The sequence below is a fragment of the Patiria miniata genome, unplaced genomic scaffold, assembly GCF_015706575.1.
Source record: "Patiria miniata isolate m_02_andy unplaced genomic scaffold, ASM1570657v1 HiC_scaffold_15, whole genome shotgun sequence".
NCBI classification, from domain to species: Eukaryota; Metazoa; Echinodermata; class Asteroidea; order Valvatida; family Asterinidae; genus Patiria; species Patiria miniata.
This window is the reverse complement of record NW_024037053.1, coordinates 422,531-438,494: the sequence shown is the minus strand read 5'-3', so window position 1 is coordinate 438,494 and position 15,964 is coordinate 422,531. Positions and strand designations below refer to the sequence as shown.

Here is a 15,964-nt window from a genome sequence, read left to right as displayed (position 1 = left end):
AAAATCATGGCACCTGGTGTACTGTCACACTGGTCGGCTGACCAGCGTTGGAAAAACCTGGCTTTTTTTCAAATACTTGCCCCAATTGACCATATTTAGTTTTAAGTCTGCATTTGTTTGCAATCGATTACACAACTGTGAATGGGTACAAGCCAGCCAGACTGGTTCCCTGACCTTATAATTCCCCAACGTCTATATATTGCTCAGTTTCATCTTAAATGGAGTCAGGGAACCAGACTACAGGAAAATGATTGTTTTTGTTGGTTTTTATAGCATCTACGAACCCAAAACGTCAAAAAAGTCAGTGTAACAATATTTGCTATAAAATACTAACCTCCCAAATCAATCCATTTCTGAAAATTACAACAAAAGCAAATGATGTATATTCCCTTTAACCCTAACCTTCCCAAATCCATCAAAATCCATCCCCACTTCGGGTGAATTTTGGCATACAAGCCATCTGTACAAAGTCCATCAAAGTCCATCAAAATGGCAGTGGTGGTCTTGTGGTGGATTTCAGCAGATTTGGTCCTGAAGCATTATGTGAAGCAGGGTCAGTGATGGATTTTTGTGGACTTCGTACAGTTCTTAGTAAAAGACAGTTAGGGAGTTCGGGTTAATACTGCGCTTATTTATCATTGTGTTGTCTTGTCCATGAACAGTTTTCATTTGTAAATAAGATATTTATTATGAAAAAAAAATGTTACAAAGACACGGTATTGCATTGCCATGTATTCAAATAATAGTTTTGTCGCAAGAAGAGATGAAATATATCCTCACCTTGATATTCTAGTACGAGTTGAACAATACGAACTAATTCTTATTTGAAATTCAATTTTATCGAAAGGACGGAATTAAGTTGCCATTAAGAACTCCTGCACAACAAGAATTGTAGTTTATTGAAGTTGAGTAACATCAGTTTTTGTGTTTTTGAAATTGTACTTGGTAATTTGACTTTATTGAAAGGAAGGATTTAATTTGCGATTAAGAACTTATGCACAACAAGAATTGTAGTACTATTGAAGCCGAGTAACATCAGTTTTTGTGTTTTTTGAAATGGTACTTTGTAGGAATATCACATTTAGATCAACTCACAATACTTTTGCTTAAAATTGATTAGAATTAGATATGCACGGAATAGATTTTAACACAAATGGGAGCGGGTGTACTGATGAAAATGTGGTAAACTAGCAAATGACAAAGGTAAATAATCAGTGTTCTTTATTGTATTCATGTGTAAATCATTCCATTTGGAATTTTTGGATTTGGATTTGTGTTATATAAATATATATCATATGTTATTTATTGAGAAAATAAAATGTCAGTACTCTAAAAAAAGAAAAGAAAAACAGTTTTGAATGTCTAACTTTCTTGAATGTAGATAGATCAAGATAGATCTACGAACAGAACGTATGTTGCTTTAAATTGGATTCGGCGATGAAAACAAGTGTTCTTTTGGGTTTGATGACATGTACTTTGAGTAACTTTTGGTCTGTTGATGTCTTTGCCCAACATTTCTCTCCCATTCAGAGAGTCGTAATAAGACCCCCCCCCCCCCCCAAAAAAAAACCTCTTTGATTTCGGGAGCATAATAAATCAGGTATCCCTAGACAATTTCAAAATTTAAATGTGTTGGTTCTTTTTTTAAGAAAGAAAAATGAGTGTTATAGCCGGGAATCGAACCTCGGTCGCCGGCTTGGGAATCCAGTGCCGTACCACTCAAGCAAAACCCATCCTTATTTAATTCGATGTTGTGCATAATGATAACTGTAAGAGATAGGCTTCTGCAGCTTTACACGTTGCCCATATGTACGCTTAGACGTAACATACAGTCTGATTACGTTAACACGAGTTTGTTTCAGAGATTTCAGTAAATAAAAACTGATTCACTTGATCAGAATTTGATTGCAAAAGGGTAGAGGGTGTAAACTGAATTATAATCGTGAAAGTCTACGCACTCAACAGGTTCAATACGTGTTTTCTACACGAAACACACGTGTTCAGCGGATGCAGGGAAGGCCATTTCTTTTGTTAATTTCTTTTGTTGAATCTGGCGTTAACAATAAAATGTTTCCATTGAGGCGAAAGGATTAAACGCCGCGATCTTTTTTCACCCTTGAGTGCCTCTGAATGGGGAATATTGAAGCGGAAAATCACGAAACACAGCACTTAGACAACACTTTATGCCACATAATGTTACTTTTTGAAGAGGAAATTACATACTGAATCCAACTGTAGTTTCAAAATGCAAAAATTCGCCGTATTTAAAAAGTCGAGGAAAGTTTTTTGGAAAAATTTTGCCCAAACTTTCCTCATTTCAACGTAGGTGGCGCTATATATATTTCATTCTCGCATTTGCCGTTGGTTAGCGCCATGGCGCTATATATGATTTTATTTCTCAGTGCGTGCTAGCCGCCTGATCTTATTTCCAAGCATATTTTATAATGAAAACTTAAGAATAAGTTGAATGGGTCTTCAACTAAAACAATAGCATGAGGTCAGCGAGAAAATGCGATCCGAATAGAAGTCAACTTTAACGGAACAAAACAGGCGCGTCATACAAAGGCTTATTTATAATTTAGCCAATTGGGCTAGGGGCGACCAATAACGGTCGCCCCTACAGGAAATTCCGCTAGAGGCGACCACTATTGTCGCCCCTAGTGGTATAACGCTTGTACCGCTGGGGGGCGCCCTTTGTCGCCTCTAGCGGTATATATTAACGCGCGTACCGCTGGGGGCGACCACTATTGTCGCCCCTAGCGGTATACCGCTGGGGGCGACCGATATTGTCGCCCCCAGAGGAACTTCCGCTAGGGGCGACCTTTCTTGTCGCCCCTAGCGGTATATATTAACGCGCGTACCGCTGGGGGCGACCACTATTGTCGCCCCTAGCGGTATAACGCTTGTACCGCTGGGGGCGTCCCTTGTCGCCTCTAGCAGTATATATTAACGCGCGTAACGCAGGGGGCGACCATTATCGTCGCCCCTAGCGGTATACCGCTGGGGGCGACCGATATTGATCGCCCCCAGGGGAACTTCCGCTAGGGGTGACCTTTCTTGTCGCCCCTAGCGGTATACATTAACGCGCGTACCGCTGGGGGCGACCACTATTGTCGCCCTAGCGGTATAACGCTTGTACCGCTGGGGGCGACCGTTATTGTCAAAGGGGAGGCGGGTTTTTTTTCTGTTGGGAACAAAGGGGGAGGGAACAAAGGGGGAGGGGGGATAAGGAACTGAAGATATTAATTCATAATTTAATGCAATATAATAATATATATGCCTGGGGAAAACAAATAATCAGTGGTACTTATTGTTATTTTGAAGGGGGCTACATACCATGCCAATACAACAAATGATAAACATCCCCCGCCATGAGCATGTCCATCAGCCACTATTATAATTACAGACAAGGACAGCCAATTTTTTGTTTGCCCCAGGCATATATTGTCATATTGTATTAAAATATGAATTAATGTCTGGGGCTTAACACCGCCTCTGCCCCCCCCCCCCCCCCCCAAAGAAGTGTCCCGCCTCCGATCCCTTGTGGCCGGCCGGTCGATCGTACTAGTGCATGCAGTATGTGAAATAAATTTTAAATAGCGCCACCTACGTTAGAAAGAGGAAAGTTTGGGTCAAATTTTTCCAAAAAATTTACCTCGACTTTTTAAATACGGCGAATTTTTGCATTTTGAAACTATGGTTGTTTTCAGTATGTAATTTCCTCTTCAAAAAGTATCATTATGTGGGATAAAACGCTGCCTAAGTGCTGTATTTTGTGATTTTCCGCTTCAATATTCCCCATTCAGAGGCACTCAAGGGTGAAAAAAGATCGCGGCGTTTAATCCTTTCGCCTCAATGGAAACATTTTATTGTTAACGCCAGATTCAACAAAAGAAATTAACAAAAGAAATGGCCTTCCCTGCATCCGCTGAACACGTGTGTTTCGTGTAGAAAACACGTATTGAACCTGTTGAGTGCGTAGACTTTCACGATTATAATTCAGTTTACACCCTCTACTTATTTGCAATCAAATTCTGATCAAGTGAATCAGTTTTTATTGACTGGAACGTCGGAATCAAACTCGTGTTAACGTTATCAGACTGTACGTTACGTCTAAGCGTACATATGGGCAACGTGTAAAGCTACATAAGCCTATATCTTACACGGTTATAGTTATGCCCAACACCGTATTGAATAAGGGTGGTTTTGCTTGAGTGGTACAGCACTGGATTCCCAACCCGGCGACCGAGGTTCGATTCCCAGCTATGACACTTTTTTTTGTAAAAAAAAACCCATACATTTGGAATTTTCTAAAGATGCCTGATTTTGTTTGCTCCCGAAATCAAAGAGTTTCTTTGGGGGGGGGGGGGGGGTCTTTTCGACACTCTTAATGAGTGAGAAATGTTGGGCAAAGACATCATTTTAATATTAAACAGGAGACCAAAAATTACTCAAAGTACATTTGAAATGTTTCTCAATGCATAATTTATTATTTACATAAACGACAGATACTTTACAGACACTGAGCAGTAAATAATCCTCCTAATGCAAACAAAACAAAACTTACGCATATTTCACAAAAATGCAAGCAATACATTAACATATTCATCCATTCATTTGCTTATTTTGGGTAGACATGATACAGAATACGTTAGATATGTCATCAGGAGATATGTCATCAAACTCAAAAGAAAATTTGTCATTGCCGTATCAAATTTAAAGCAACATACATTCTGTTCGTGGACATAATTATTCACTTTTTGTTTGCAACCAAAGGTTATAGCGACCTCTGTCGGTCAGACAAAAATCCAATTATTCCAACACAAAAGTCATGATTCACATTTTATCAAGTCATTACCTTTTCAACTAACATACACATTAAACAAACACGACCATAACGACAACCATGCTGCTTCTTAATAGTATGATAGAATTCCAGATGAATATAAGTCACAGATATCCTTGCAATTAATAGCTACATTAATGGCCTAAACAACTGAGGTAAAATACTAAACAATGCAGCGAGTACAAAATACTTGCAGACTACCATGTAATTTATACATTAGTTTTACATTCTTCTCGTAACTTTGACATTAATGGTGATAAATACTTTAAAGAGGTTTTTGCAGCGGTCATTATTTTCGACCAAAAAGCCACACAATCTGCATCGACCAAGGACAACAGCTGAAATTGCACCGTATCGAACAAGTATCAAAACATTGACAAATTTCAAATTCTGAAGTCAAATTTTTTCCATTTTTGTTCAGTCACAATTTTCAGAATTAGTAAAATGCATCTCTTATTACATCTGATTTGTCTTGTGGAAGGTGACAATTGTTCTTGATTCTGGTTTATTAACATTACGTACTTTAGTCAATCATAAGTCATTCAAAAGTTAGTGTCTAAATAACGTGACAAGATAATGAAATGAACTGTGACGGAGACATTCTTTTGTCACCAGTTTTCCATCCCCCTAGGACGTAGCACGTCGCGACGCACGACGGCAGGGGCGACGTTCAGCAGACGGATCCGTGGAGGGTTCGGGTGTAAAAGGAAAAAAGTCAACTCTGTCAAAAAAAAAAAAATCCATAGAAATTCATGAGAAAAACTGAGGTGAACCCACCCCCCCCCCCCCGCTCTGACACCCACATTTTGTTTTTGGTAATTATTATGTTCGCCTAGCCTTTGCACAAAATACGGTACACTACACGTCTAGTACACCCATAACCGTCCTTGCTCTATGGCACACCATAATGCAGCGTTTCCAGCGCACTAAATCAGGCAAAATGGAGGTTCCTTTCGGAATGAATGTGCTGGCTGAGGAGTTCGTACGTCAGCGCCAACACAGTGCATTTTCTATGGCAAAGTGTCTGTCCCCACTTTCCACGACACGCGCCTGGAGAAACGCATTCATAACCACTTTCCTGCAAACGCGTACGTGCAGAAACAAGTGATCACAACTGTGCCACGAAAGTAGCCGTTTCTGCGTCTCCACAGCGCAGCACGGCGAAGCACACACGGCTCCTTCCGCTGCACATTTCCAATGAGAGTGTGTGTTTCAGGACAGACACACGGAAATCGACCTTATGGGGACCGTTTGTACAGCTAGAAATCGTGCACGCAGTATGTACAGTTTCCACACACTGAATCAGTCAAAACAGTGTTTCCCGCCGGGGACGAATTTACCGGGCTGGAGTCGCTCGTTTACTGCCGCGTACAGTGCTTTCTTTATGGCAAAGTTGTCTGTCCCCACATTGTGGGACAAACCCGTGGTGAAACGGGCTTATGGCCATTTTCCAACTAGGTTCCTGCGTGCCAATTTGACGGCATACACTGTACACACACTTTGTATAACCTGCCTTATGGAGACCGTTTGTAACAATCATAATTATTTATTCCACACGCACTATATGAATACAGTTTGCGGCACAAAAATTGTCATTTATGCGTTTTCAAATGTCCACAACACACACTTCGCATGCTGTACATTTCTATACAATTGGCGGAATATACACACTTTGTATATAACCAGCCTTATGGGGACCGTTTGTAGCAATCATAATACCACACGCAGTATATGAACAGTGTGCGGGACAAAAATGGTCATTTATGCGTTTTCATATGTCGCATACACACACTTCGCATGCAGTACATTGTCTATGAGAATGGCGAAACACATACACTTTGTATATAACCAGCCTTATGGGGACCGTTTGTAGCAATCATTATCCCACACGCAGTATATGAATAGTGTGCGGGACAAAAATAGTCATTTATGCGTTTTCATATGTCGAGCACCAATCCCATAAATACAGCATGCTAAGTGTGTGCGAAACACACACTTTGTATATAACCAGCCTTATGGGGACCGTTTGTAGCAATCATAATTCCACACGCAGTATACGAATAGTGTGTGGGACAAAAATGCTCATTTATGCGTTTTCAAATGTCAAATACACACACGTCGCATGCTGTACACTGTCTATGAGAATGGCGGAACACATACTTTGTATATTATCAGCCTTATGGAGACCGTTTGTAACAATCATAATTCCACACGCAGTATATGAATAGTGTGCGGCACAAAAATGGTCATTTATACGTTTTCATATGTCGCGGACACACACTTCGCATGCTTACATTGTCTATGGGATTGGTGAGACACACACTCTTTGTATATAACCAGCCTTATGAGGACCGTTCGTAACAATCATATTTCCACACGCAGTATATGAAAAGTGTGCGGGACAAAAATGGTCATTTATGCGTTTTCATATATCGCGCACACACGCTTCGCATGCTGTACATTGTCTATGAGAATGGCGGAACACATACTTTGTATATTATCAGCTTTATGGAGACCATTTCTAACGTCCTCGATGCCACACGTGCATGTACGAATCACGCCGCAGGCAAAAGCTTATTTGCAAGGGACACATTTTCACTTGTTAAAACGGCTCAATGAGGTCCCGTACACGCATTGTCTATGGGGAAACTATCGGCGACTTATGTCGCCCGGCACCCCAGTTACGAGGGTTCTCATGTATTTGATTCACACGCGAGATCGAGAGTAAATCTGGTCGAGAATATGATCCGAATCTACGGTTCGTGCTTTACAGTACGATTTAGCTTATTTGTTGTTCAAGGACTAGAACAAAAAGCAGTCTAGTCGCAGGGCGTACCTGTACCTTGAGGCAAAAGATAACCTAAAAAGTACTGAACAGTTAAAAGAACTAAACAACCCTTTTAACGGTTGAAAATAAAAGGTATTTGAGTTTACTGGAAAAATAGCAATCTAAAAACATAGATTAATTCTTTTTCGAGCTGAAATTTAAAAACCGTACTAAGGAGTGTTGGGTTTGGAAAACACAAAGTCAAAATCATTTTAGTTATGGAACCAACGAAATTGGAAACGGGCATCCTATTAACGGTCAGTTATTCGTTGCCCGGTTGAAGCAAACAGAACTAGTATCTGCTAATTGGATGTAAAATAAACCAAGTTCTCTAAGAGAAGAAGTATTTTTTTATAGAACACTGTTTTTCGAGAACTGTACAATCTTCAAGATGGAGCATTGAACTTGCAAAATACACACCAACTCTTTAATTTTCCAATACACAATAATTCCATTATTCCCGTGTGAAAGTTGATGTCATTAAAAAAAGTATGATCATTGGGATTACAAAATATATATATATCAAAGATCATTACGATTACAAAATATATATCAACTGCTTATTTTTCCGATATTACTCAATCATCTGTGCTACAAGTACTTTTTATCACTTAAGTAAAAAATATTTCCATTTCATTTCAGTTGCAAATTATACATAAAGTTCTTCATGAATTGCACTTTGTGTATCATTTCTTGGGCAGCAGTTATAATAATCATTATGCTCGCAGAAATATACATAAACAGTTTTTTCCTGATTAATTCCATTATATGTACTATATGTACTTTTGTATCACTTAAAATACTTCAATTTCATATCAGTTGCAAAATTTACATCAATTCTTTTTGCATAAATTGATCTACATGTATACTTTCTGCTTTTGAACCGTTCAAAATCAAGCTGTTTGTCAACAACATTATGTATACTTAATATTGATACCTTCCAAGACAAGATGCAACAAGTTTAACAATACTTGCACTTTTTCATCATCCATATATACATATTGATAAAATGTCTAAGAAAGTTTTTAGGTATTTCATACGCATTTACTTTGGGCAACGATAAAAGCATAAAATGTGTATTTTTTTTTTAACTTATATTATTGATATTCTGACTTCTGCATATACATTGAAATTAGCTTTTTCAAATGTCTGCCTTGGATTCAGCCTAGTGCTGACACAAGCTACTTGAAAACTGTTCAAAATAATGGAATATATTTCCCAAATAACTAAATAAAAATTGGATTGCTCATAAGTACAGTAATATTCAAACATATAAACTGAAAGCTGCTTCACCAAAAAAACACCAAGACTATTCTAAGTAAGAACCAAACATATTCATATATTCTGATATTCAAATATATAAATTGCAAGAAGCTTTTTCAAGACGGTTCTTAGTAGGAACTTACGTCATTCCAAAACTGCCAATACAGAACACCAGCCGATAAAACTATGTTTTTGTCAATATTAAATATATGTACCGAAACACACTGAGAAAGAAATCTACGCTCATGTTCACTGGCATATCACATAAGCTACATAATATTTTATAGTCAGAAATACTTTTACAAAGTAGGTTTTTTTTTCCAAAACAGGTTATGCTAGTTTAGTTTCTCTTACTTACAGTAAAGTTCCAGTCGAAAGACAATGCACAATGGCAATTCACAACTCTTTCTATCCAATAATGGCAACTTGACAACTCTTTCTTTTCAAATTGAACCCCAGTAAGTTGGGTAAAGTGTCATGCCTAGGGACACAGGCACATATCTTTGTGCATCCAAACCTGCTCTGACAATACAGTACTGTACATGTAACCAATGTGAAACACTTCAAATTGGACTCCAGTGAGTTGGGTAAAGTGTCATGCCTAGGGACACAGGCACATATCTTTGTGCATCCAAACCTGCTCTGACAATACAGGACTGTACATGTACCTAGTGCGAAACACTTCAAATTGGACTCCAGTGAGTTGGGTAAAGTGTCATGCCTAGGGACACAGGCACATATCTTTGTGCGTCCAAACCTGCTCTGACAATACAGGACTCACTGTACATGAAACCAGTGCGAAAATGAAAAACTCTTGTCAGAATGGGGCAAAATGGCAGTGTTCATAATAGGGCGACATGTTATGTGTGGCTCTAATAAGGTGTGTCACCCTATTAGAGCAGATTTAATAACAAACTGTCACCCTATTCGAGCTGTTAGTAATATATTACTACTACTAATAATAATGTGTTGCTTATATAGCGCTTTATACCAAAGTCTTGAAGCTCTCTTCAATCATTTCCCCGTTCATCAGGCCATGAGACCAATTTTTGCAGCAGCTCGAGATCAGCACAATCTGGTCACTACCCTCACAGGCACCCATTTATTCTCCTGGGTGGAGAGAGGCGATTGTAGTAAAGTGTCTTGCCCGAGAACACAAGTACCAGGTTCCATGAGTTGGACACAGTAATCACTGCACCAAGGCACTCCACATATACGTTGGTCTATCAAAATCCTAGTAGAAGTGTACACCTATGCCACCACAACGTGCGGGTCTGCGTTGTTCCATGCTACTTGATGATGCCGCTGATAAGGCTGGTCATCGTCACGTTGCATCTTGGCAAACTCAATGAAAACCTGGGAAATGAACAAAATAAGAGAATCTGCTTGACAACCCGGGCCGGGATATTTGCTGAAAATCGTAAAGGGTACAATTTTCCAGCCAACTTCTGATACAAATACAAATGATCTGTAAGAGTAATTCGTCGGATGCCTGGAAGAAGGTCATAAGGGCGAAAAATGGGTCAAAAGGCCAAATTCGGATTTTTCAGGTAATTGATAGAGCTTGGAAGTATCTTTCTTTTGATATACATATTGTCTCAAGGGGCTACGTCATTCTGTCCTAATTAACAGTAAACAAAAGACGAAAGGAGGTGTTTCATTACTTGTGCCCTGCTGCTGCAGTTGGTGACCACGGACTCTGAGGCAGTTTTGCCCTGAGATTTTTGCCCGGATGGATCTTGCAGGCTTGTAATATTTCACAAATATGTTGCTGTATGTATGTTGCTGCGTTTCTAGCCAAAATAACCCTAAAAGGGTAAGGTTCAATGAATTAGACATACACAGTGGAATGTCGCTATACCGAACATTCGGCTATAACAAACATCGTCCTTGGCTCCCGACTTTTGTGTACAAAACAAACCTAACATTGTTGTTGAAAACCTTCAACAGAAGAGTGACAAGTGGCTATTATTTCCCCAAGGCATAGAAAGAGAAAGCCACCACATCGATGTAGGTAGTAAACTCAAAACTGTGTAATTACATAATTCAATAGTCGGCACGTGTTCGAAGTCGTCTTTCAGTAACTACCAGGGCGTGCAGGGTGAAGTTATGAAGGGCGCTATTTATTGAAAAGTGAGTACCAGAGCACCTGCAACTTAAAGGGAATATACATCATTTGCTTTTGCTGTAATTTTCAGAAATGGATGGAATTGGGGGGTTTGAAATATATAGCAAATATAGTTACACTGACCTTTTTGAGGTTTTGGGTTCGAAAACGCTATAAAAACCAAGAAAAACAATCATTTTCCTGTAGTCTGGTTCCCTGACTCCATATAAGAAGAAACAGAGCAGTTTACATACATTGGGGAATTGTAAGGTCAGGGAACCAGTCTAGCTGGCTCGTACCCGTTCATAGGTTTGTAATCGATTGCAAACAAGTGCGATGGTCAATTGTGGCCAGTATTTGAAAAAAAGCCAGTTTTTTCCAACGCTGATCGGTCGATCAGCGTTGGAAATTGATACAAAAATACCACTTTTCTTGAAAATGACAGTATACCAGGTGCCATGATTTTACAGGATGCTTTACACTGTCATTCACTAACAGTCCAGCAAGGTATTTCAAAATGATTTGGTAGTTTTATTTTTTGATGTTTGCAAATGTTGTATTTTCCCTTTAAAATCGCTATACCGAAGGATCACTATTATGAACATTTTCTGTGGATCCCGCGATGTTCGTTATAGCGGCGTTCCCCTGTAGTAGAGTAGACATATTGTACCGGAGGAAATGTTAACAACAAATTTTACCCTACCTGTTCTAGGGTGGCTTGGCTGAAGCTGTATTCCTCAATGTTTAACGTCTCTTTGCCTGAAACGAACCCAATCAAAAATGATTCTTTATGCACATTTTTCAATCAAAGCTGAGGTCAAAGGTTACAAGACAGATCTGTATCTGTCTTCTCCCAACCTCGTCCCCAGGGGTGTCGAGCAGTATGCGCCCACCACTACCTGCTCTCTCATCCTGGTATTGGATCATTATTTTGCATGTCCAAAATGTTCAGGACATGTATGCAAATTAGGAATAGTCTGGCGCCTGCCTGTGCTTTACGTTAGTATTTATTTTGTATGCAGTCTCTGGGGTAAAAACAATCAATTTATCACGGCGTGAGTTACGTAAACAAAAAAAATTTCTCCAAAATTTAAATGTTGCAATCTTCTCCAGCCATTATGCAGTATCACATTCATATTAATATGAGCAAATTGGAAAGGAAAGGAGTATTTTGGGGAAGGTGTGGACGTAATAATTAAAATGAACGTGAAATCACGTAATGCATGTTGGAAATAACACCAAGTACACGATACATTATCCATTACTTGCCAATTGCGGTATCAAATCAGGAAGAAAGTTTCCTATCCAGGGCTTACTATTGGAAACAAGGTTAAAAATAAAGTAAGTACTGGGGACGAGGTTGGTCTTCTCTCACCTCCCCCTAACATACCTTTATGCGACTTAGCCAAGCAAGGCTTAGGTCAAAAGAAAGGCCTGTATCAATCTCCCCGCCTCTCTTTCCTAGTTATCTAAGCCCCGCCCACAATGATGCACCTACCTTCTTCCAAGGCAGCGAAGACCCTCGCCAGCGATCCGACATCCTCTTTGGGAATCTTGTAAGTCACCCGCTCCCCGAAGCTCTCAACTGACTCCGCCGAGGGAAACACATGGTGGATTTTGTCGTCCAATGCCTGCATCTTCTGCTCCAGCAGCCGTGTGGCTTCCCCCGTGGTGTGGTCCATGGAGTAGTAGGCCTCTCCAGGGTTGAGCTTGGCTTCTAGCAGGTAGCCGCCTCCGTACTTGCCCTTAAGATGCTGGGTCGTACCCAAGCACCTGACAAAAGACCAAGGAAGCTCGGTCATTCTCGGCAAATTGAGGAGCTAATTATTCCTTGTATTGCCCTAAACCGCCCTGCCTTTTAATCTCTCCCCGTACTGCGAAAAACCGCCCCAGCATTGTTTGCTTTTATCAGGATTCATCTAGAAATTAAAGTGTCCGTGAAATGAATTATTCTGAGGAACACATTTTGCGCAACTTTCTACTCCTCTTAAATGTATGAAAACTATTTGACATCCCCTTTTTGGTTAATTTTATTCAAAGATGCACTTCTTTAAACATGAACAATTTTCCATGCTTTTCTGGACAACTGAGGGCGTTGTTGCTGTGATGCCATATCAGGAAGACACTGTTCAGTTTAGGGGTTTTCTGTTCACTTGTGAACCAAAAAAATCTGCTCGTTGAAAACAATTGTGAGAAAAATTTGCTCATTGGCTTTACTGCCGTATTTCAACAAATCACCAAAGAAAAGAAAATGCACAACAGCAAAATATCCAAATTTCTGGCAACTTTTGGTGCTGAAATAGCTGTAACACAGGTTTGTGCCTGAACCGACATCACACTTTTTCTCATGAATATGGAAATTTGCATTAGCATAAAAACCAAAAAGGCACCAAAATACCCTTGAAAATGGCAAGACGAAAGTAAGGTTGAATGGGACACAAAGGTGCATTTTCAAGGACAGCATTAAAAAAAATTACATTGCATGAGCCTTTTAGTACAATGTGATACAATGTAGTAATATGTAGTAAGGGTCACATGACCTGGGCGTTCCAAGAGGTGCATTTTCAGACTGATATGAGGAAATGTGCAAAAAACTGGAATCCTAACTTATCGTATTGTTGAGATATGGTGACCATGAAATTGCCTCATTAAATATTCATGACGTCATAACATAAGTACAATAAACTGCACAGTAATAATAATGCAATTTAGTAAACTTTGAATATTGTTTCTAATACTATAAGGTATAAACCCCATCAGCTTCATAATTAATGAGATATGACCATTAGGGTCTAGGGTCTTGTAGAATAAAAACGTGTACAAAGTCTATAGGAAAAGTGGAAAAAGAAAAAAGAAAAGAAAAACAAATTAACAAAAACAATAGCTGTTCCCCATTTCGATTGGGAACACTAGATAAGTTGAACGTCCCTCATCCTGATAAAGGGTTGAGAACACAGAACTATTTTTTCCCGAATGCTACTCACATTAACCTGCCAGAGATCATAATGCCAACACGGGAGCACACGGCGTCTGCCTCCTCCATGTAATGTGTCGTCAGGACAGCTCCTCTGTCGTCACGGAAACTCGCAATGATGGTGTTCCTGCAAAAAAATAAAACCAAAGATAAACAACATTTTATTCACTGTATCAATTTCCCGAGCAAAACTGCCTAGGAGAACCATTCATATTGTGATTTACTTGAAATTCATTGAAATGTTTTCCCCTTTAAAAAAATATACCAAAAGTACGTACACAAGATCATTTGCAATTCGGTCGATTCACAATGCAGTGCGCCACCAAGAGTTTGCCACGGAGAGTTAATTTTTCCCAGTGCATTGTGGGAGATGGTCGACAAAGTCGCAGCGCGGGACATTTGAAATTGTTAGTTTTTCCGGTCAGGTGGTTTCGTAAGCGTATGATTCGAGGATCTGTTTGCCCATTTCTTTTCTTGTTATCAATATGGTGTTTTTTGTAAGGCCGCAGAACGCTATGCCCCAATCTATGACATATTAGCTCAAGTTGTCTACCGACACTCATTCAAAAGAGCCATGTTTTGTCGACCGTAAACTTGAAAAATGGACTCTCCGTTGCAAACTCTTGGTGGCGCATTGCATTGTGAATCGCCCGAATTGTGCAGTTGTTTGTTTGAAGCGACAAAACTGCAAAAAAAATATTTTAAGTAGGGTCCAATGACAATTAACCTGTTCAAGTTTCAGCTCAGTGGATACTGTACATCTTGAGAAAACATGCAAAACCTATGCACAATTTGTTGGTCTCGTTAGCAGGTATGGGTGCTAGCGTTTCCAATTTAAAAAAAAAAGCTGTTTCAAATTTGGAATCAGATTCTCTTGTGTACAATCCTTAAACCCGCACTCCGGTTGTAATTCTCAGACAGACAATTTGTGCATGTGACATTGAGGTCACAGTATGCAACAAATATCGTCAAATCTTTTTAAAAGTGTGTCAGCGGGCACACTTTTTTTAAAGCCACCTTCCAATAGTTGATTTCTCCAAATCAGGGGTAGATAACTTCTTAGCAAACAAAATTCATTCAAAACTATAACAAGTGATTTTGACAGCATCTGAATATCTGAGCCGACTTACCAGACAAAACGTTTGGAGGTAGGATCCATTCCGGTCGACGGCTCATCCAGAAAGACAATCTTTGGCCTGCCCAGCATGCTGATAGCAAAACATAGCTGCAAGATGGAAGAAAAAACAGAATCGTTACAGGGCCCATGCAATTTTTGTAATGCAATCCTTGAAAATGCACCTCTGTGTCCCATTTAATCTCATTTTCATTTTTTGAGTCGCCATTTTCAAGGGTAATTGGTGCCTTTTTGTTTCAGTTCTAATGCAAATTTCCAAATTCTTGAGCAAAAGTGTGACGTCATTTCAGCAGAGTTGCTGACTCGAGTCATGTGACTTGGACTTGAGTCGGACTCGAGTCGCTATTTTTGTGACTTGTGACTTGACTTGTAAATACCAGCTTTGACTTGTGACTTGACTTGGACTTGCAAACAATGACTTGTGACTTGACTTGGGATTGCAAAAAATTACTTGTTACCAACCCAAGTCAGACGCTACTTGAGCCACCAATACACTTTAATTAAGCTATTATACTTTTAATCAGCTTTTTCATTCCATAAAATAGACCTCAGTGACTGAATCCAGTAAAATGAATAGTTCCCACTAGTTTCAAAAGTTTTCAATAAGACTGTCACAACAAACTACAGTTTTCAATGACCAATTGTCTCTTGCTTAATGTATTGGTTGAACAAACTTTGAAAGGAACCTGTCATAAAAAGAAAGCAGGCCTTTGTCAATTGCATGTAAACTACCGGATAGCCTAACCCATTGGTAGGCGTTTAGTATACATGAAAAATGAACAATAAAGTGTTAATATACTACATGTAATCGA

At 39.4% G+C, this 15,964-nt stretch overlaps 1 protein-coding gene across 1 annotated transcript in view; it reads right to left on the bottom strand.

The window, feature by feature from the left end:
• Positions 1-8,072: 8,072 nt before the first annotated feature.
• LOC119722300 (ATP-binding cassette sub-family A member 5-like) overlaps positions 8,073-15,964 on the bottom strand; it is a 57,292-nt gene continuing 49,400 nt past the window's right edge. The window contains exons 29-33 of the mRNA XM_038192344.1: positions 15,148-15,242; positions 14,028-14,144; positions 12,542-12,816; positions 11,747-11,802; positions 8,073-10,292 (exon numbers count right to left, since the gene is read on the bottom strand). Coding sequence (XP_038048272.1) covers positions 10,188-10,292; positions 11,747-11,802; positions 12,542-12,816; positions 14,028-14,144; positions 15,148-15,242 — 648 coding nt within the window. The 3' untranslated portion in view covers positions 8,073-10,187. The remainder of the gene's footprint in view (positions 10,293-11,746; positions 11,803-12,541; positions 12,817-14,027; positions 14,145-15,147; positions 15,243-15,964) is intronic.